The 23,728-nt window shown below is 39.8% G+C and overlaps 2 protein-coding genes, 1 long non-coding RNA gene and 1 pseudogene across 5 annotated transcripts in view; 1 reads left to right on the forward strand and 3 right to left on the reverse strand.

Annotated features, from left to right (window-relative positions):
* LOC127952559 (gastrula zinc finger protein XlCGF57.1-like) overlaps positions 1–23,728 on the reverse strand; it is a 50,568-nt gene that overhangs the window by 12,734 nt on the left and 14,106 nt on the right. The window contains exon 1 of one of the 2 annotated variants that reach the window (XM_052551180.1): positions 9,693–9,817. The exons of the other annotated variant lie outside the window; for it this stretch is intronic. The gene's annotated coding sequence lies outside the window, so the exon portion shown is untranslated. Of the gene's footprint in view, positions 1–9,692; positions 9,818–23,728 lie in introns of those variants that run through there. 2 annotated transcript variants of the gene reach the window in all.
* On the reverse strand, positions 6,409–8,186 carry LOC127952593 (zinc finger protein 239-like; annotated as a pseudogene).
* The window catches only part of LOC127952627 (uncharacterized), a 117,816-nt gene continuing 100,765 nt past the window's right edge, over positions 6,678–23,728 (forward strand). Inside the window, exons 1-2 of one of the 2 annotated variants that reach the window (XR_008152989.1) lie at positions 6,678–6,824; positions 6,909–7,076. This is a non-coding gene — a long non-coding RNA (uncharacterized LOC127952627). The remainder of the gene's footprint in view (positions 6,825–6,908; positions 7,077–23,728) is intronic. The other variant, XR_008152990.1, reaches the window with a different exon arrangement.
* The window catches only part of LOC127952544 (zinc finger protein 501), a 149,857-nt gene continuing 134,250 nt past the window's right edge, over positions 8,122–23,728 (reverse strand). The window contains exon 4 of the mRNA XM_052551116.1: positions 8,122–8,253. Coding sequence (XP_052407076.1) covers positions 8,219–8,253 — 35 coding nt within the window. The 3' untranslated portion in view covers positions 8,122–8,218. The remainder of the gene's footprint in view (positions 8,254–23,728) is intronic.

The raw sequence follows: 23,728 nt of genomic DNA on the forward strand, positions 1-23,728 counted from the left end.
CATTAGTGAAATGTAGAATAAGGTCAAGCCCATTTAACATTACACAAATAAAGAACATTTGGATTTGGCACCGCCTGCAGCATATACTCTATATTGGACCTAGAGAGACATTAGGGTGTTACACGAGCAACACTGAGGACAGTGTTATGCCAAATAAAGAAACCCAGATTATTCCAACACCACTGGTTCCAATAGATAGACGTACCCAACGTGTAAAATATGGGTTTTATGATCATAAACGTGCATTCCAAAGAAACTGTGAAAAATATTATAATGACAATAAATATACAATGTATGAAACTACAAAAAATTATGGGAGCCATTTCCATGGATAAATTGGTTTATATATTGACATAGGTTAATATTAAAGGTCCCCTTCTTTGTGATCCCATGTTTTAAACTTTAGTTAGTGTGTAATGTTGTTGTTAGAGTTTAAATAATATCTGTAAAATTCTAAAGCTCAAAGTTCAGTGTCAAGCGAGATACTTTATTTAACAGAATTCGCCTACAAAAAACGACCCGTTTTGACTACAGCCCTCTAGTTCCTGTAGTAATAACGTCACTAAAGCCCCTTTCACACTGCCATTCCGGCAAATACAGGGGTAAAGTGTTCCTGTAATTGTTCCCTGGTCGCTAGATTTGGCACTTTCACACTGCCAGTGATGACCCGGTATATGTGCGTGCTTTCACACACAACCCTTGAAGATCCCGTAACGACACGTGACATCAGCGCGTGACGTGTAATGTACGAGTCGACAACGCTTGGCACTTTATACTTTAACTGAAGCAAGCAAACGATCTCGGCGTCAGCGCAGAAAGTGAGGAACTAACTGATCTCTGCTTCATTACAGTTTGCACATATGTTTTGGTCACGAATGTTGATCTTCCTTCAAAACAGCCGGTAAAAGAGTCGCGCGATAACGCGCGTCATCACTTCGATACGGAATTAGATCTGGCTTTTGTTCACACAGCGCTCGTTCCGGATCGATTACCACAATGTTACTAGGTCCCTGACCCGGGTTCAATTCGGTAATCAATTCCGGGACGTGGTTGCTTTCACACAGAAGGCGACCAGGCAATGTTACGGGAATATTGCGGGTCCGACGTGCAGTGTGAAAGGGGCTTAAAACTGTTTTTTTGACTAACCGCCGCCCACATGAATTCACAAACAGGGGGCGTGGTCTTGTTGCGCTCCGACGGAGAAGAAGGAAGAGCTGTTTGTGTTTGTCGCCATGTCGTTGAAATGCTGTTTTTTTTTTTCATCTCTGAGTCCAATCATCTTTGTTTGGGCTTCCCAGGAATGCTGTACTTTGAGATTAATGGTTACAATTTATGTTTAACTCGGTTCCCATAAATTATAATCCACATGTAAAACTATCTGCAACTCATCTTGCTGAGGACAGCTTGCTGAGGACACCTTGCTCAATCTCAATCAGTTTAATGCTGGATTTGCACAAAGATTATTCTTGAAAGATGGAGCAGTTCCCTCTTTGTCTGGAGAAGGCGTTGTTTATGGACCACAAGATAAAAATAAAAATATTAAATATAAAAATACCTGGCTAAGCGCTTACTATCCTTTTCCTATAGTTAATTTGGGCTATTCCTAAGGAAATCCCAGAATACCATAATATTATGACTATATCAACACCTAATCATAAAATGTAAATTAATATTAGTGGCATTGTAGATGTCAAAAAGGTTTTGACCATTGGCAGAAGCTTATGGACTGTTTATTACTTTACAGGAAGACTGTTTATTTACCCAGGATGGGCTTATTTAAATATGCCTTTAGATAGTTTTTTTAGAAGATTGGATATTAATTAAGAAATTAATAGAATGTTGGCTTAAGGAGTCACATCGTATAAGCCAATATAAATGGATAATAAATGTAGCTTGACTACAATATACTAAATTACATGCAGGATACAGACAATGGATAATTGATACTGTATGTTATTTTAATATTAGGAGCTTTCATTGGGATTTTGATTTTGTGAAAACTAACAGGCCTTGGAGGACTGATAAGAAGTTTGTTAAAAGCCTTTTATTCTACAGTTGTTAATATTATCATGCAGATAGTTGGGCTTAGTAGGAGTAGAGATAAAGAGGACAAACAAGTGCTCATTAAAAAAGGGATTAATTGAAAGACTTTGAACGAACGTAACACTCCTTTGGTGCATAAGGTCCGAGACTTTACTTCTGAAATACATGGCAGTTCAACAGAGTGCCACGAAGGGTGATATACCATGGATAACTTTAAGAATGATTCTACCAGCATTGCTGTTTTGTGAGGAAACAGTGACAACCTTTTGGAAATTCTGGTAAACAATTGTATTTTTATTACAGTGAATATGATATGATATTATAAAAAATAATATAAATTAAAATAAAAAAGGGGGGTTACATACATATGTTTTTAAGGTTACATACATGTTTTTAATTTTTTTTTTCTATTTTTATTATCTTTGAACTTCAAAAAAAGCATTTCACTCCCCCTTTAAGAACAAAACAAAGGACCACAATTTGATAAAAAAATATATATATATTTTAATGCTCATATAGGAATTAAGGACAGCCCCAGGTGGAGAATTATGGACAAGAAAATTGAATTACTGGATTGTTATTGGGCAAGATAATTGTATGAGATGCAGTCAATTTCTGACTGATTTAAGAGTGAACTTTGTAATGGGGGATTTATGCCAGGAATGTTTCTTCAAGAATACATTTATTATGTGGATTAATGACTATGATGAGGCAGAATATAATATTGAATCTTATGAATCAATGACTGGAGTGCATGTAGACTTTTGGGGGGGAAAAATTAATAAATAAATAACTTACAATCCTTTTGAACGTAAAGACTGGTACAGATTGGAGATCTGGGGATTAGATTCTTGTGCACTGCTTGCATAATAAATTTACAGCTGAAGTTGTAAAAGTGGTCAAACTTGATGAACTGCTTTTTATTAAAGGCAGAGAAATTTGTGGGATTCCTGGAGAAGGAGGATTTAACTGAATCAAACAAGCGGCTCGCACACCAGAAGGTATGCCTGGAATGCCAGATCCCCTCTCTTGGCTTCTGAAGAGGATGTCAGAGAGAGGGGAAGAGCCGCACTTTCTGAGTGAGGACCCCTGGGGCATCTGATTGGGACCTGTGTACATGAAATTACGAATGGACGATTGTTGAAAGCAAGATTTGGACACTATCTTAGCATTGTCAAGCAGAGCACAAAGATTTGGCCACCTGATACTACTGTCTCTGGAAATGAGACAAAAAAGGGTACTTTTGGAATACTTATAGTTTTGTCCAGAGTCGACTTTCCTTACCTACCTGCAGGGGCGCACTGGCCATCTGTGTGGTCTGGAGAATCACAGAACGGCCGGTACTCCAGGACGGCCGGCGGGCCGGCCCACCACCAGCCACGCAAGCAGTCATCACCTGTTCCAACACCCCCCCCCAAACGATAATCTGTTTTACACTCCAGTACTGTAGGTGGCAGTAATACACCTTTAAGTTGTAGGCCAGCTGCACTGGCCGTGGCCGCCAAGTAAGAATAAGAAGTGGAAGAGTAGGAAGAAATTACGTTAACGTTAGATAGAAGAAGCATAGAAACAAACAAATAATATGCTTAACGTGGCCGGGGGTTAAACAAAATGGAAAGAAAAGGGTGGGGCTGAGAAGGCGAGAGAAAAAAAAAGCAGAATTTAGATACTGAGGCCACTAAATTTCCCAAACGAACTGAAATATCTAGCAATATTTTCCATCAGCAGCACCTCGCAGTTAAATATTAGCAGCAGTGCAGTAAGCCAGACAGCAATGCACAACATGCCACCAGTGGTGATGATGAGGAACAGAAAGATGAGCTGGTTCCACAGGCAGATCCAGATCCAAGTATGGAACATTAGAGGAGAAAGAGCTTGCTAGGGATGATGTTAGGAAGTGATATTCAGGTTGCTACATTTTTAATGATCCCAGTAGTTAAAACAGCTAAACTTCAACATTTTAGATGTAAAATGTAACATGCAGTAGCTAATATTAAGAAATATGTTGTGCTTTTACTTATAAAAATGCTTACAAACTTTGAAGATTTTGATTACAGAAGTTAAATTTGTAATGGTGTATTTTCATTTAGATGTGGTATTATTATCTGTGCAGTAAGATTAATTAATTAATAACTGCATAAATTAAGATTATTAAGTAACAAATTCATTTTAAGGCAGCATGGAATATATTGTAAAATATAATGTTATAACAGGATATTATATAAACTATTCCTTGCCATCTTGGAATAAAAAAATCCATTCCATCGTTGTTTATTCAGGTTGAGCTTAGACCAAGAGCAGAGAAAGACACCCACTCCGGCTCAACATCTAGTCAACATCAGTGCTATTGCTATAATTTAGATGGTATAGTATCATGAGCCACAATTAAAGTCTTGTGACACTCATGCCATGCGTTATTGTTGTTGTTGTCGAGTTTACGCGCGCTGATTGCTTTGGGCCGGGCCTAGTCAAAGTCCAGGGCCGTTTTTTGGTCCCAGTCCGTCCCTGCCTACCTGAGAATAATAAATAAACAGGTAAAAGGTGTATATATAAAGGAGACACCTTAAAACAAAATATTACCAAAAGTACAATAAAATATTTTGATTACACAATTACATGACTTATTCTGCCGTTGAAGACAATTTTTGCAACAAAAAAATAATAATAAAGTTTTTGTTCATAACAATAAGTAACACAGTATTAAAATATAAAAAATCATTTGAAATCATTTGAAAACAAAATACTTTAGACACCAAATGTACTACCTGCACTGTAGGAAGACGGAATAAAAGATGCACAAGTAGCGCTGAACCCAATGAAAACAATACAGGAATGAGCCAGTAAAATGTTGCGTAAATAGACTGTAAAAAATGTGTTTAATGGTTGTGTAAATATGTGAAATACCCTGAACTGCTCGCCTCTACTAAGACTCGCGCTGACTGAGGGACGCGCGAGCGAGTGACGTCATCGACAATGGTACACGATCAAAAACGCGGCAAATACCTGACACACAATGTTAACGCATAAAAATGATAACAAAGTGATAACAACTATGTTGATTTTTGTTGCATTACAAATATACTATATTGTTATAAATACCTTACATGGATTGAAGAACACATATAAACCATATATTGTCACAATCATGTGTTTACTGTCTTTATGCTTCTCTCGCTGTATTTTATTCAGCTGCAGAGATTGTAGGATCCCATGAAAGGGATTCAGGAACATCTTATGATTTGCCTCTATGAATCATGACTGTTCTTCAGCATCATGAATGAATGAGGAATAAAAAAAAAAAATACCAACCTGATTGTTTTTCAGTGCGTTTCATTCTGCAGGGTTCTTGTGGGAAAAGCTAATCTGACCAAATTAAACATATATCAGCTACTGAGTCTGTTTTCATAATAAATAGATATGCCGGTCTCTCAATTCATTGTAAAGTACCTGATGCTAATTCATAATTTTTATTGCTAATCCTAACATTATTCTGACGTCTTACAAACAAAAGTCATATATCAAGAAACATATCAGATTACAATTATTGTAAATTCTTGGGAATATCACGGTGGCTGAGTGAGCTCAATGCCTAGCAACTTAAGAAAACTCGTGCAAAAAATTTAATAAAAATAAAAAAGCAAATCAAGAAAACAACTTCATCAGATTGACAGCACGCTCTGTGTGTCGGTCTGCTTCACGCTGAATCACGCATGCGCAGTATCATCAGCTCCTAGGTTCTCGAATCGGACGCGTCCGACAGAAATGCTTCTCGGTTCAGTGTACTGGTGATCCGAAAACCGATGCAACCGGTTCTTGACTCGAGAACAAGAAACGCTCCGGCAGTGGGTGTGTATGTTCGTTATCTGGCTCTGCTGCACAAATTTCCCCCCGGCCTTAATTTGTCCGTGTTGATCACGCCCCCGGCCACTATAAGAGGCCCGGTGTTCTGTCGATTTGTCCTACGCTGTCAGATTTTCCTACCTCCCACTAAAACAGTGGGTATTACAATTCCACAACGAAAAATGCTACTGTAAAGTTATGGTTTATTAACGTCTACACCTACCACAACCCTAATCCTACCCTTACAGTACTGCAAATACAGTAATTATGTGTTATATTCGCGGTTGTAGCTAGAAGGGATACAGCTACAGGAAACCAGTAATAAATATTATTTTCTACCAATTAGATTGCGTTTTTATTAAAGTCTACACCTACCCCAACCCTAAAACTACCCTTAAAGTAATGCAGATACATTAAATATCGTTGTTTAGCATGAGACAAAGGACGCGATATTGATGTGCGCGTGCGCAGTAAACCCGGGTAGGAAAATCTGACAGGGTAGGATAAAATGTCAGGACACCGGCGTTTATTTGACTACCGTTTTTTAATTGAGGAATTACGGTAACATGAAACTCATATAAAATTACAAGTATAACATTTATATCATGAAGCAAAATGATATACAATAATAAAATATTTCGACATTGTTCTTTGGGTAGAAACTCCATCTTTGAGTTGATCTGAATCTCAGTTGAATCTGCTGCTTTTGAAGATGAAGATGAACTTTATTAACTGTGAAAACTTGTTTCTGTCATGTTGCTTCTAATGTCTGGTTAGGACAGATTTATCCAGGTGATATTTTATTGCTTGCAGCATTATTGCAGCATCAGATCTGAAAGTGCTGGATCTGAAGATGATCTACTTACTGTGAATGTTTTTTGTATGACTGTGTAGAGAAGATGAATTATTGAAACACTTCCCACATGCAGTGCAGTGATACGGTTTCTATCCCGTGTGGATCCTCTCATGTCTTTTCAGACTTACTGCATGAGTGAATCTCTTGTCACAGTGTGAACACTTGTAAGGTTTTTCTCCAGTGTGGATCCTCTCATGTGTTTTCAGGTCTCCTGACCGACTGAATCTCTTGTCACAGTGTGAACACTTGTAAGGTTTCTCTCCAGTGTGGATCCTCTCATGTGTTTTCAGGTATGAAGACTGATTGAATCTCTTGTCACAGTGTGAACACTTGTAAGGTTTCTCTCCAGTGTGAATCCTATGGTGCTGTTTTAAATGGGCCGCTGTAATAAAAGTTTTTTCACACTCAAAGCACATGTACTCTCTCACACCAGTATGAAGTTTCTGATGTTGTTTCAAACTTTGTAGCAATGTAAAACTCTTTTCACACAAATCACACGAATATGGCTTCTCCTGTGTATGAACTCTCAGGTGCTGCTTTAGGACTGAAGGCCTCAAAAATGTTTTCCCGCACTGATCACATGAGTACAGTTTCTCTCTTGTGTGGCTGTTCATGTGAATCTTAAGTGTTGCTGATTGTGTGAAACTCTTCCCACATTGATCACAAGTGTACGGTTTCTCTCCAGTGTGGATGTTAGTGTGGTTCTTAAGGTTTGATGATTGTGTGAAACTCTTCCCGCACTGATCACATGTGTATGATCTCTCTCCAGTGTGAACTCTCATGTGAATATCAAGATAAGATTTGCTTGTGAAACTCTTTGGACACTGAGTGCAGGTGAAAGATTTCTTGGCTCTTCTTTTCTTTAAATCTTTCTGTTTGGTTTGAGAGCAACTCTGAAGTTTTTCTCTGGTTTGGACATGATTTTTCTCCTCAACTTCACTCAATTCTTCACTCTCCTGGTTCTCTTCAATCAGCTCTGAAATAAAAGTAAAAATGGTTAGTTTTCAGGAACTTTTCATCAACCCTGTTACCAAAGTTACTGTAAGAAAAATAATCTCTATCACTATGAATAACTGCTATAATTTATGGGAAATAAATTAGTAACTAGCTAATCAGATTTTGCTTAAGTCATTACTTACTAGATCAACTGTGTTTACTTTTGATGTAAAAAAAGCAAACTGTATAGAAATAAAAATGTGGTTAAAATGGCTACAAAATAAAACTGTGAATCAACCATTTAACTAAATCTGATTTAATAGAGTTTTTCAGAATCACGGATGAATGAGAAATCAATAATAATCACCAACCTGTTTGTTCAGTATCTTCAGTGTGTTTGATTCTGAGGGTTGAGGCTTCTTGATCTCTCATCTTCTCTCTGTCCTCTTTAATAAACTCAGACTTGACAGATTTCAGCTCGTCTTCTTTTCTGAACTGATGAGATGTTCCAGCATTTATTGGTGAACTACTGTGGGAGGAGCTTCACTGATGATGTGATTCCTGTGGGAGGAGCTTCACTGAAGGTGATTTGCAGCATGAGAGAAGATGAAAAAAAAAACACCTTACCAAGATCGGTTTTACAACACAATGTTAATATATATATATATATATATATATATATATATATATATATATATATATATATATATATATATATATATATATATATATAAACATAAATAATGGTAAGAAAAACAGCTGAAAAACTAAACACAAAAAAGTTTATTATTGACACCAAGGAAATGAGCTTTAAGTGGCAATTTACAGGAGATCTGAGGCATCAGCATAATAAATGAGCTGAAAACCAGAACTATTTACATGAAATAAAGAGTCTTTTCAGCAGCTCTGTTAATATTGATGAGCCTCTATCAACACCCATTCAACAAGACATTCAGATCATCTCTCTTTATTCTCAGTGTTTGCTGTTGGGCCTAGATTTGAGGATATAAAAGCATATAAAACTGCTTTACTGAAGTACTGTTATTTATCAAAATATCACATTTATCAAAATATCACATTGACCAAATAAATAAATTATTGATAAATTACTGACAATAACAAACAAACACTAAACTATCTTACAACACCATAGCCTAACATGACCATAGTAATCCTAAACTTGATTTTTCTGTACATAACCTGACAATGATCATAACATTTTTCAAAGCAATATTTAATGCTTCCTGTGTCAAACTTCATATATTCCCATTTATGAATAGATTTGAAATTTCAAATCTTCAAAATGTGAAAAACGTTCATTACTCATTACAGGAACAAAATGTGTTTGGAAATACAGTTGCAATGCAGACCTATTTCAATTTTAACAAGTAAAAATAATCTAAATGTCAGCGGAGGAAAAAGGTAAAAATTAAAATGTTAGCAGCAATATGCTACTTGAGATCGATTCCCACCAGTACCCTTCACAGATTATTATTTATTTATTTATTTATTTTTAGTATTATGACTGGGGCATTCACTAACAGTTCAACTACAAACATCAAAACAAAGCACAAAAGCAGTCGAAATCGCTCAGCTCTGAATGAATTAATTTTTTCCTCACATGCTGCTACAGCAGTAACGTTAAATGATCCCGATGAAAACAAAACAGAAACGAGTCTGTAAAACGTCGCTTAAACAAGCTGTAAAGTGTTTGATGTTTGTGTAAAATACTGTGAACTGCTCGCCTCTCCGGGATTTATACTGTCCTCTAAAACCGTCGGCAATTACCGGTGATTAGTCTTTTTTCGGTACAAGTTTTGTGTTGAATGAGTCGATGAATTAATAATTTATGTACCAACTTAAAAAGTAAAAAAATCTTAAACTATTGGCTTTATTTCACATCAACAATTAATCACAGTAAGATTTTCTCTAAAAGCACAGAACAAACAATAATTAGCTTAAAGAAAGAAATCTGACAGATAAAACTATTTTGACAAATACAACATACAAAACATACCTCGTTGGCTCAGTACCGAGAGAGGAATTAGTTTCAGTCTTTTTCTTCTTCTTTCTGTTTATCTTATCTCTCTTAAACTTAGCTTAATGACCACACTTTAGTCATACATCTTTCTTTCTCTCGAGAGATCGCTTCTTCTGCGGAAATTAACCTCTTCTCTGCATACAAAGCTCACTCTTAAGCTACAGCGCCCCTAGTGGCACTTAACGGTAATAATAAAAATACAGAGAATGAATAGAAACGAAAATGTAGCAGTAACAAGATTAATGAGAACGGGTTGGAGGGAAAGAGGACACGTTCCAGGTAAAGGCTTGGATGGCAAAAATGGGGTCTGGGAATGTCACATCTAAGATCGATCTTGATGAGTTGGACAGTCCAATTAGCAATGAAATGAAAAAGAAATATGGGAAAATAATTGTAGATGTCATACCCTGGATTTAGAATCATGGTGTTCCCAAAAAGAAAATGTACATTTAGCATAACAGCCCTGAACAACGTATAAGAGAGTTTGGAAACATGGAAACAAATTAAGAGATTATAAAAAGTGGAAAAACAAACAAAAAGACAAGTATGTCAAAGTCTTCCACCAGCGACTGCGTAAGAGTAGTGAAAAACTCCATGACTGGAGTCAGCACCATATCTAAAGTTTATGAGAGAATGACACTGCAGCCTGAACGAGCATGAACTGGAGGAAAGAGGAGCATGTTGAACTGTCCACATTTGAGAAGAATGGTATTGGCTGTGTGGAAGCATTTTCTTGCCATCGGTCTAATGTTTGCTGGGTACTGAAGTACATAAAAAATCTTTCTTAGTGTAACACAGTATGCAAGATTTAATCTGATAACACATTTTTTTAGACTCAAGCCCTATAAAGTGAGCACACGCTTTCGAATGCCGTTTTGAGGACACTAGACACTCCACATAAAGCATTAAGGCGACTGATATTGTGGTCTGCTGGCATCTCCGTGTGTTCCTGCAGCTTGCCTTGCAGTTATTTATAGATGTATAAAAAATTGTCTGGACAAAAAAAAAAATCACACAGATTTTGCTGTTGAACTGTATACATTAATTTTAAATTATTATTTAAATAAAAACAAAATGTTTTCATTTTTCTTGAAAAAAGCTTGCAGAAAACGGTTCTCAATGTTGAATTTGGTAAAAACAATGATCATTATTTCAGATGTTTCTAGTCTTAACCTGTGGGCCCACTTGTCATTTTAAACTGTGATATCTTAGTCTGAATTTAACGTAATCTTGACAAACTATATATTCACTGAAAGCTTAAAGACTCTAGTTTTCATATTTGGTGACTAATTTCTGAAAGAAAGCAACTGTAATTTATTAATTTGTAAGAAGAGTACTCAGAGTCAGAGAGCGAGTTCTAACCTTTTAGTCTAGATGGAAATAGGGGTCCACGCGAACCCCCCTGCTTTTTTTATGCCACCTGATTTTTTAAATCCTTAAAGTGTCTATTTTCATAATCTGCCAGGTGCCAAGCTGAAATAATGTCCCAAAGGGTTCTTTTTTAACCCTTTGCTGCACCCGACCGGAATCCGAAAAATCAAAAAGTGATGTAGAAAGTGGCATAACATTAGAAGTAAACAACATACAGAGACAAATGAACACATTTTCCCATACAATTCTGACCCCAGGAATATAATGGAATGGTTATTTTTGACATTTCACAACATATTGACCTTATTTCTGGACAAAATAGCAAAAAATGACCAAAGATGTGTAGAGGATCAACTATTTTTTCGCTTTCTCAAGCGCATAGGGTGTTTTTTTTTTCCACAACATATTCTTTATCACTCAAGTGTTTATTTTAAGATTAAATTGGGTACCAAGCTGAAATAATGTCCAAAATACTTTATTTTTAACCCTTTGCACCAAACCTGAAAAATCTAAATATGATTTAAAGTGGCATAACTTTTGATGTAAACCACTCACAGAGACAAATGGACACATTTTTCAATACAATTCTGACCCCAGAATTTTTTATTTGTCATGTTTTATAACATCTTGACCATCTGTGGTCAAAAAGAGCAAAAAAAAAAGTTCATTTGACAGCGTTTTTATTATACTTAGTAGCCTGAAATAGGGTTGATTTTAACCTTTTACTTCACCTATCCTGAAACTGAAGTTATTTAAAATAGTTTTACTTTTGAAGTTAACAAAACAAAGCAAATTAACTTAAATAAATAAAAATAATAATAAAATAAATAAATAAACTACAGAAAAAATAGAAAAAGGTCCAAAAAGTTGACTGAGCATAAACTGCAAGTTTTTTTTAATTTTGGGGCTTTGCAGTTGGCAGTTGGCAGTCGTCGGTTCGTACCCGCAGATCGCCATGTCCCACTGCTCTCTCTTTTGGAAAAATTTCAGTAAGTACTTGAAACTATAATTAAGATATACCTTTATAGTCATAACTTAAAGTGATTTTCGACAGTTTTTACTATAATCACAGGCTTTCGGAAATCGAATCTGTATTCTTGACTAGCAGTGTTGGTAGCTTAGTTGGGTGGAGGATATGAGATATGAGACTCTGTGAAGACGTCAGTTCACCATACCACATGATATTTGTGAACAGATTCCATTGAAATTAGAGGACTTGCCTTTGGATAGAATTGGCTATCACCAATATTGCTATAAAAGCTTTACAGGGAAAATAAATCATTTAAGTGTCAAAGGCTTCTTCATCTGGTGAATCATTATCATTGAAAAGGGACTCTCTGCGCCATGTCAAATCACTGTCAGTTCAATCTGAAGGAGCTCCAAGAAGGTGTTCCTTCTTGTTTCCCAATCAGTGCATTTTCTTTGACAAAGCAAACTCCAAGTTCAATGGCAAGACTGAAGAGCTTACAAAGTTTTAGAGTTGGAAACACAAGGAACCAGGCTGGAAAGTTATTAAACCTAGGGCACAAGAATTAAAGAAAGAGGCTCTTTATCGCAAAGTGCAGGGCAAGGACCTTTTTGCAATGGAAGCTACAGTAATTATCATCCATCATGCAGAAACAATTTCAACACAGAGTACCAAACCCATGAGCGTGCAAGGGAGAGAGTAGAAAAGGCAGCAGACAACACTGAGGCCCAGAAGATAGCAGCACATAACAAGTCATATTGTGTGGTAAAGGATTACATTCTTAGGAATGTGATTGATTGCAAAGAGGTTGTCCAGCTAAGATCCATGTGCAACTTGTACATGAAGACATTGGAAATTCAACGTTTTCCTAATCCTGAATACCGCAGTAAGAAATTGGCAAGACGGTTATGTAACAGGTTTACTCTGGTTGTGTTTTGTTGTTCTCAATGAAGACAATGCGCCTGGAGGAGGTCTCAGGATGTTTTATTCTGCAAAAAGCAGGTCTGCAGAAACACACAGAGCACAATTAAACTTTTTTTGGGATACACCTTCTCTCCCCTTCAGTCTGCCCGTACAGCATGGAGGAAGCAGCGCTCTCATTTGAAGAGCGAGAGACAGCACAACCGACCTCGTCAGCAGCATATGTGCTTCTAAAGATCTTAATTTACTCAATTAACAGTTACAAAATATAAGACATCAACAAAAAAAGATAAAATTAAATAAATCACAAAAACATGTCATCATTATATGGCATATGAAATAATCTAAAATATAGATTCCTCACCACTTATTCATAACAGTGAATAAATTAAATGGAGAAAAAAAATGTCAAAAATGACATTTTACACACAAAAAAATATATATAAATTTTGACAACATCACGTTTGAATACAGACCTCACTCTTTTTTGGATTTATCAAACTCATAAACTTCATAAACATTTCAAACATTTCTCAATGTATGAACACAATAAACAACGAACATACCTGCAGAAACACACAGAGCACAATTAAACTTTTTTTGGGATACACCTTCTCTCCCCTTCAGTCTGCCCGTACAGCATGGAGGAAGCTAGTAAGCAAAACCAATCTCGGTAAAATGTTCAAAATGCAATTCATTGCATTAAATTTGATGACATCACAGTCTTACATTACACTTAAACATTATTTATTTCATGAAATTAATCGATGACATCATTTACACTTGGAGGAATGTCCTTACCAGCGCTCTCATTTGAAGAGCGAGAGACAGCACAACCGACCTCGTCAGCAGCATATGTGCTTCTAAAGATGGCGCTGTAGGCCAATCGCACGAGGTATCATGTGCGTCACCAATATGTGCCCCATACAAGACAGTATTCTGCATGAACGGTTCCTACTATAATTAATTATGTACATTATGCCCCATAATAACTCCAAATAAAAATATGAAGCACAAAAACATAAGTTTTGATGAAGTTCATAACAATATTCATATTTGAACCAGCTACATTCTCCCCGCTGAACTTCATAAAACTTGTTCAATAAGGATAAACAGCCAATCTAAAAGCCACAAACAGAATAACTCAACTGACAATCAATACAAATCAATACAGCAACATATGCTTCCCAGCATACAGGGAAAGTGACCCAAGCAGGGTGATCAGGCCTACTAAGAGAACACTTGAAAACAGGGTGCCCCTAACACCACCATTATGATTTCAATGCGACAGCTACTGTTAAATGTGTCTGAAAGACTTCTGAATGTTGGCATTCTCAACTCGAAGTAACAAATAACCTCAAAAAAAAAAACATTGCATGATCAATGTAATATCTTAATCATCTTATGACAATAAAGACCTGGTAACGCCATTAACTGAATTGTTCATCTTCATGTTTTGGGTCATGTTCTGAATCAACCTGTTCACAGGTTTCACAAGCCTGCCAAATCTGGTTCTAACTTGAGTCACCACCTGATTTGGGAGTGAATCCACAGGATCAGAGATCTGAACATCAACTGAACCTCCCATAGATGGAGAGATCACGGTGTCGCAAGTCATTCCTGAATTACTTGAATGATCAGAAACATCACATTCCATAAGATCATCCTGCGTGGCTGGAAACACAGATTGTGTGGTCACAGAATCCACTGCCAATGAAGGGACACTCTCTGTCTTAGAGGATGTACTACTCTGGTCATCATCTGGGGCAAGAGTCCCTGCCACCCAGGTGGCGGTTCGATCTGCATTGCTGCATTCAGACATGGGTGTTCTGGCAACGCTCAAAGCTGCTTCACTACAGTCTTCAGCTGGTACACTGCAGTCACTGAATGAGGGTTCAACTACCTCAACCTCAATTGGCAGAAAGTTAGCTTGAAGCAGCAAATTCCTATGAACAGTTTTTTCCTGACCAGTGTGGGTGTTGCGGATACGGTAGGTGTGACATTGAGGATTTAAGGCAACAACTATGTATGGAGAGGCTTCCCATTTATCTGCCAATTTCCTTCGTCCACGTTCGCCTTTGTTAGCCAGTAAAACTTGATCCCCAATTTCAATACTGCAACCTTTGGACCTCTTGTTGTATAGGTCTGCCTGACGTCGCTGACTGACCTCAGCATTCCTCTGAGCAAGGGCCAAAGCTTCTTTCAAATCATCCTTCAATCTCCTCACGTATGCATCATAGTCAATGAGGACATCGTCCCTCTCCACACTGCTGAACATCACATCCACTGGGAGCTTTGGAACCCTGCCGAACATCAAGTAAAAAGGCGCAAACCCAGTCGACTCATGGGCAGTACAATTATAAGCGAAGGTTAACGATTGCAACATCTGTGGCCATTTCTGCTTTGCCCTGGGTGGCAACGCCCTTATCATACCACCCAGGGTTCTGTTGAACCGTTCGACTAGCCCATTGCCCATCGGGTGATATGCAGTCGTTCTAGACTTTCTTACTCCAGCAACTTCCAGCAAGTCATGAATAAGCTGGCTCTCAAAATTGGCACCTTGATCTGAATGGATCCTTTCTGGGAAGCCATATACGCAGAAGTACCTATCCCACAACAGCCTTGCAACTTGCTTTGCCGATTGGTCTTTACAAGGGAAAGCATGGGCCATCTTGGTAAAGTGGTCTGTTATGACCAGGACATCCACACTGCGACCACTGGAATTCTCTGCAGACCAAAAATCTATGCAGACCAATTCTAGAGGGCTCGATGTTTTGATGCTTTCCAGAGGAGCTCTTCCTTCAGGTTCTGGAGTTTTGCTCACTACACAGCGCCTGCAACATTTAACATACTCGCGTACGTCTCGTTCCAAACTGACCCAGAAGAACCTCTGTCTCGCAAGGGATAAAGTCCTACCCTGACCTTGATGCCCAGCCTCATCATGAATGCCTTGGAGAACCTGCTTCACCAGCGAACTAGGAACAACATACTGCAATCTTCTTTTCCGTGTCAGGACATCCTTGCACACTCGGTATAGTATACCATCAAGAATTTTGAACTTCTCCCACTGTTTAAGTGTTTTAATTACCTTGTGAGTTTCTCCAGTTCTCTCACGTCTAGATGGTTTCCTTCCTCTGCTCACATAGAACAAGACTCTTGACAGGGTTGCATCGTCCTGCTGCTTCTCCTGTAACTCTCTCAATGAGAAAACTGGCAGGGGACTAGGGCCTGGAGACAACAACTGGTGAGTATCCTGAGTAAGCCACTGGACCGCCCTATCCCTCGTGCCTACTTCCCATTCTGTATGAATATCAAGGATTGCAGACACTTCAACATTAGTGAGTGAACTTGATTCTGAACCTGCACATGGACACTGTTCAACATTACAGTTGTTAGCACTTAACCTGAAGATATCCTGTATGGAGTTCTCTCTGACTTGCTCCGCTTCTCTCAACAGCACACTGTACGGCTCACACATCAACCTCCGACTGACAGATCCACGGATGAAGGGCTGCCTACTCAAAGCGTCTGCGACCACATTTCTACTGCCAGGTATGTATTGGATGCTAAAGCTATAGGGGGCCAGCTTAGACACCCACCTCTGCTCACATGCATCAAGTTTTGGCTTTGTCATAATGTATGTTAAAGGATTGTTGTCTGTCCACACAGTAAAGTCATGTCCCTTTAACCAGTGACTAAACTTGTCACAGACAGACCACTGCAGAGCCAAAAACTCTAGACGATGTGCAGGGTATCGTGCTTGTGCGCGAGTGAGAGCTTTACTGGCAAAGGCGATAGGACGTGCCTTAATTTCTCCTTCTGGGACCTGTGACAGCACAGCTCCCAACCCATCCATAGACGCATCAGTGCATAAAATGAATGGCCGGCTGAAATCGGGGTGAGCCAGTACAACGGATTCTAACAGAGCTGTCTTTAGTGTTTCGAACGCCACACTGTGCTCTTGCTTCCAATCATTAGGGTTAAGTTTTTTGAATGATGCAATACCTCTCAGAGGGGTCTTCTTTCCTCTGGGTGCAGCAGTCAAGGCGAACAGTGGCTTTGCAATACTGGAGCAGTTTTGAATGAAGTTTTGATAATATAACACCATTCCCAAGAATGACTTTATCTTTTTAGTTGAAGGTGTCACTCCATCCGGCATCATCAGATCAGATACAGATATGGCTGAGATGGCGCTAACCTTGTCTGGATCTGTTGCTACACCAGTGCCGTCAATGACATGCCCCAGAAATTTCACACTTCTTCGTAGAAAATGACACTTCTTCGGGGCTAACTTCAGTCCATGTGCACTGAGCCTAGAAAACACAAGCTCAAGCCGCTCAATGGCCACTTCTTCATTTGGAGCATACACAAGAAGGTCGTCCAGATAGCATAACAAAGTGAGAAAATTCTGATCCCCAAAGATGTTGGTCATGAGTCGCATAAAGCTGGCTGGACTGTTACAGAGCCCTTGAGGCAGACGGTTGAATTCATACAGGCCATGGGAGTCGTGAAGGCAGTGAACTTCTTGTCCTCTTCAGACATTACAATGTTATAAAACCCAGAGGTCAAGTCCATTGCACTAAAGATCACATTTCCTCCCAAAGCTGCTAAACAGTCCGCCTGGTGAGGCAAGGGGTAGGCATCCTTAACAGTCCGAGCATTTAGCCAACGGTAGTCCACACACACTCTAAGGTCTCCATTCTTCTTCCATACCAACACTAGTGGCGAAGCCCACTCACTGTTGGACTTGCGTATAATGTCCTGTTCCTCCATCTCAGAGAGAACACTCCTCAACTTCTGGTACTGTGCTGGTGGAACGCGGCGGTAAGGAAGCCGGAAGGGACGATCATCTGATAAATGGATACGATGGACAAACTCCTTAGCCTCCCCACAATCTAGTTTGTGTTTGGAAAATACATCCTCATGCCTCATAATGAGTTGTACTAGCTGACTCTTCCAATAGTGGGATACTTCACATGACTCAATGTCTAAATCGCCAAGACCAAGTTTATGAAGGCTTTCACTGAGCTTGAAGGCAGGGCAATCTCCTTCATCAATGCCTCCGATGATACTCTGACTCTGCACACTCACCATCTCATTGTGTTTGCGATCCGGGTACACATTGAGGTCCTCAACAGCAATAATAGGGAAGACATCAGCTATTTTTGTGTTCCTTCTCAGTGTAATAGCCTTATCAAGGGGATTCATGATCCTGACTGGGACCCATCCATCACCAGATATAGAGGCTATGACTCTTCCCACCATTATGCCTTTCTTGTGGGTCTGCGCCTTGGACGGCTCAATCACAACAGCACTTCCCATGGAAATAGGGGCATTTGACGGAAGTCTACCCCACACAAGGTGTTCATGTTTGGGTGAGAGAGTGACGGACTGGGCTAGTTTTGCAGTACCCACAACATCAGGGATTTCACCACCCTTCCACCTGTTAATGCCTGACAACATGTTCAGAAACTGCTCAATTTCAGGTTCTCCAGATGTCTCAGGACGATTCATCACATTCCAGTAGCCAGAGGTTTGCTTGAGTTGAGTAAGTATGAACTTGATAACATTAGTTCCTAGAATTAACTGGTCTCTCTGTCCCGGGACAACTAGTGTAGGCACACTCACTAACTTGCCATACACATCCATCTTAAGCTGATAGACTCCTTTTGGTCTGACTTTAACACCACCACAGCCAATGAGAATAACATCGATTTGTGACTGGTCAACCTGTGCAGACATCCCCATGTTCAAAAGATCACGCTCTGTTTCTTCATTGATCGTACACGCCATGGATCCGCTATCCAGAAGAGCTTGGACTGTGAGTTTGTCATTCAACAGAACTGAGGTATAGAACAGACTATCAGCCTTTTCCAACCTTGAGATATTCTGGAATAAGACGATACTGTTACTGGAGACAGACTTGCAACATTCATCATAAACAAATAAATCATCATCCACATTGAGGGTTTGACACTCCCCACTCACATAGTCCCCTCCCTTATGTGAGTGTGTTAGTTTCCCTGAGCATGTGGGTCAGAAGCAGATGGAATAGAAGGCCCGACGACCTTGTGACATTGCTTTTGCTGATGCCCAATCTCCAGGCACATCAAACATCTCCTTTCTCTCATACAATGTGAATGGGTGGAATGTTTCCTATCACCGCAAACTCTGCACGGGGGATAGCTGCGCCACTGAGTTGTTCTCGGCTGTGAGACGGGAGCATTCTGACTGGTACGCTCCAAAACCCTTTCCAGCATACTTAAAACACGCTCTAAAGTGCCAGCTTCCGAAGTTGCAGGGTCAGCAGCCTTCAAAGGAGTGTCAGGGACGTAAACAGGTGCATCTGCCTTCATACTATATTGATTGGTGACATTGATGGGGACAGTTGATACTTTAGCTGCTGCGACTTGGACAGTGTTAACGTCATGTGTTACAGCAGACAGTTTTTTAGACTGGACTTCCCTCTGGTGTTCATCAATGGCCTCCTGGATTTCCGTGACTGACCATTTACTGATGGGCTTACACCTAAACATACTAGAGAGATTCGGTTCTGAACAGTTTCTGATGAACATCATAGCAATTTCAGAACTCATGTTTTTCATCTTTTCACCTTGTTTCTGCAAATGGCTGTCTGCCAACTCAGCAGCTGCATTTAATCTGACCCAGTAATCAACAGGGCACTCGTTAACTTTGGGTTGTGTCGCATAAAAGTCAGCTAGCGGTTGACATGATCCAGGGCTTTCACTGAAGTAACGTCTTAACACATCATAGATGGTTTCAGGGGAGATGGCTTCATCAGGGCTGCTTTTGAGTCTAACCTTTACGATACTCCGGGCCCTGCCTAGCAGATGGCTCAGTACCTCATCTACCTGATCTTTGTCAGAACAATCTGCTTTGTGGAGATACAATTCCATTAACTCAATCCATTCTAGAACTGTGTATTTGTCCGTTCCATCTCCTCTAAACATTGGGGGTTCTTTGACATCAGGCTTAACTATGAGGCTAACATTAGTAAGATTTCGGCCTGCGTTAGATGGTTCAGGTGCAACAGAACTGAATGGGACTGAACTGGAGGGGGTGACTGGGCTTTGACTACTTAATAGCCGGGTGACGATGGAATCCCCTATTTGACTGCCTAATTCTCCAATGAGTTCACGTAACTGCTGTGTAACATTATCATTTGCGTCACTAGGAGTAGAAGCAGTCGGCCCAATAGGTTGGTCTGGTAGGGTATCATGTGATTGAGGACTATAAACTAACACTCTAGGTTTACCAACAACAGGTTTTTCTACACCCAACAACCCTCTGCCTCTACCCAGATATGGTGTCGTCATATCAAAGTCTTTCCTTACCCCAGCCATAGTGTACACTTACAACAGTGGTAGACTAAATACACAAGAAAACAACCCTCAGATAATGTCTGATAAGTATGATGAGAAAACAAATAAAAATAAAAAATAAAAAAAATACAGTGCAAAGTGTCAGTCCGCAGAAAAGGTCTTGTCCCTTATTTAGTTACCAGAACAGTGGTGAAATCGATTCCTCAGTCTCAACATGCAGCATTCAGACACCACGAGCACGTTGAACAACTCCGGCGATCGGCTGCGGCTGATCCAGTTGATCCAGTAGGTCACGGCACCATTTTATGTAACAGGTTTACTCTGGTTGTGTTTTGTTGTTCTCAATGAAGACAATGCGCCTGGAGGAGGTCTCAGGATGTTTTATTCTGCAAAAAGCAGGTCTGCAGAAACACACAGAGCACAATTAAACTTTTTTTGGGATACACCTTCTCTCCCCTTCAGTCTGCCCGTACAGCATGGAGGAAGCAGCGCTCTCATTTGAAGAGCGAGAGACAGCACAACCGACCTCGTCAGCAGCATATGTGCTTCTAAAGATCTTAATTTACTCAATTAACAGTTACAAAATATAAGACATCAACAAAAAAAGATAAAATTAAATAAATCACAAAAACATGTCATCATTATATGGCATATGAAATAATCTAAAATATAGATTCCTCACCACTTATTCATAACAGTGAATAAATTAAATGGAGAAAAAAAATGTCAAAAATGACATTTTACACACAAAAAAATATATATAAATTTTGACAACATCACGTTTGAATACAGACCTCACTCTTTTTTGGATTTATCAAACTCATAAACTTCATAAACATTTCAAACATTTCTCAATGTATGAACACAATAAACAACGAACATACCTGCAGAAACACACAGAGCACAATTAAACTTTTTTTGGGATACACCTTCTCTCCCCTTCAGTCTGCCCGTACAGCATGGAGGAAGCTAGTAAGCAAAACCAATCTCGGTAAAATGTTCAAAATGCAATTCATTGCATTAAATTTGATGACATCACAGTCTTACGTTACACTTAAACATTATTTATTTCATGAAATTAATCGATGACATCATTTACACTTGGAGGAATGTCCTTACCAGCGCTCTCATTTGAAGAGCGAGAGACAGCACAACCGACCTCGTCAGCAGCATATGTGCTTCTAAAGATGGCGCTGTAGGCCAATCGCACGAGGTATCATGTGCGTCACCAATATGTGCCCCATACAAGACAGTATTCTGCATGAACGGTTCCTACTATAATTAATTATGTACATTATGCCCCATAATAACTCCAAATAAAAATATGAAGCACAAAAACATAAGTTTTGATGAAGTTCATAACAATATTCATATTTGAACCAGCTACAGTTACAGGGAGACAAAGACATCTCTCATGAACTCACATTCTCCAAGGTGCAACAACATGAGTGTATTAAGTCGAACCTCATATACAGCTCAGCATTACTGTAGATGAAGCAGTTGGATGTGCATACAAACTTGGAACAGCTGACCAACTGTTTTACATTTTTTACATTTTCAAAATTTTCATTTTTCATTTGCGATTTGAATTATACTGCTGCATTCATGACAATTTTCATTATTTTGTTTTTATTTTGCTTTGCATAACACTGGTCTTTAATGTTGTGTTCTTTGTTTGTTGGCAGGGCCTGGGCACCCGGGGGCAGATGCGTGACCAATTAGGTGGTATGGTCTTCACTGTAGTCGTGGTCTTCTCTGACATGAGTCGTGGAGTGTGTGCTGTGCTGGTGTGTGTGCACTGAATGGGGTGCTCTTCATAGAGGTGATATCTTGAGACTGCCCTTGGGCATGCCCAGGATCCTCTGCAGCCAACATTAGAACTTAATAAATTGAAGCGTGATTGCTGGTCAACACCTTTTACACGAAAGGACTGTCTTTTTAACAATTAATAAATTGTATATGTTTTTCAATCACCTATGTCTCTGATTCCAACTGTGATTAGGATCTGTGTGTGCCTTAGCTTAGGGGTTATATTAAATTCTTGGGGCGAAATCCCCCAAGTGGCATAGTCGGAAATAATTAACTGAATTGAGCGTGGGTATAAATTGTTCCGCCCAATGTCATAAAATAGAGCCGTCACTCCCGAGCGCTTCGTCACATTTTGGCGTAGTCGGCAGGATTTATCACTAGATTGGGTCAGAGACAATAGGTTTTTGTTGTTTGTATTGTCTTTATGGTTGTGATTCTTTTTTTTTTTTTTTTAAACAGAACAGCAGCTTGGTGTAAGGGCAGGTGGCCTTTCTCCGGGGTGGTAAGTTTACTTTAAATTTCATCCGAAATGGAGGAAGAATTACAGGGGTTGCGGGAGTTGGTAGCCCAGTTAAGGGCTGATAATGCCAGGATGGAACAGCTACAGGCGCCTGTGGTTGGTGTTTCCGGGGATGGTGAAGCCTTGGCTGGTACTTCGACTGCTCCACCTGTAGGGCCCCAATCTTCTGGTGCTAGTGCACCAGAACGATTAGTTTTTGTGCCGCGAGAGCGTCGATGCCCAAAATTTAGCGGTAAATCTGGTATAAGTGTCGATGAATGGGTCGAAGAGGCACGGGCTTGCATGAGGGCGCGGTATACGGGGACCGCTGAACAAGCTTTTTTTGTATTCTACCACCTGGAAGGGGAGGCCCGAGAGGAGATTCGGTATCGTCCTGAGGCAGAGCGCGGAGATCCTGATAAAATTATTAAAGCATTGCAAGAGCTTTATGGGTGTTCACAGTTGTACGTCGCTTTGCAAGAATCTTTCTTTTCAAGGAAGCAACAGGAAGGTGAGACATTGTTAGAATTCTCCCTTGCGCTTATGGCTCTTTTAGAGCGGGTTAAGAACCAAGCACCTAATGCTGTCGCGAATTCTGAGATTGTATTGCGGGATCAATTTGTGGAGCACGTGTCCAATAATACTCTGCGACGTGAGCTTAAACAATTAGTTCGTCGTGAGCCTACTGCTACGTTATTAGAAGTTCGTAGAGAAGCAATTAGGTGGGAACGTGAGGGGATGCCTGGGGGTGTAAGGGCACGTAGCCAGTCCGTCCCGGTAGCCTACGGCCTTCAGTATGGGGTACGTGGGGCCACCTTTGCTGATAGGCAAAACCCCCCACAACAGTCTGAGATGAGATGAGATGCAAACTGCGCGAAATGTTCTGACAGCAACAGCAACAATTGAACCAGCTCACACAGACCGTTGCTCGTCTCCAAACCCCGTACGTGCACGCTAGATCATCGCGTCCGGGTCCAGTCATATGTAGACGGTGTCAGCGCCCGGGTCATTATGCTCGCGAGTGCGATGGGGGCCGGGCTCGTCCTCCCCAGCCGGTAGCCGGTCCCTCTACTATTACACACGGCCAACCGCGCTCTCCTCG

This window comes from Carassius gibelio, chromosome B3 (genome assembly GCF_023724105.1).
Source record: "Carassius gibelio isolate Cgi1373 ecotype wild population from Czech Republic chromosome B3, carGib1.2-hapl.c, whole genome shotgun sequence".
Lineage (NCBI taxonomy): Eukaryota > Metazoa > Chordata > Actinopteri > Cypriniformes > Cyprinidae > Carassius > Carassius gibelio.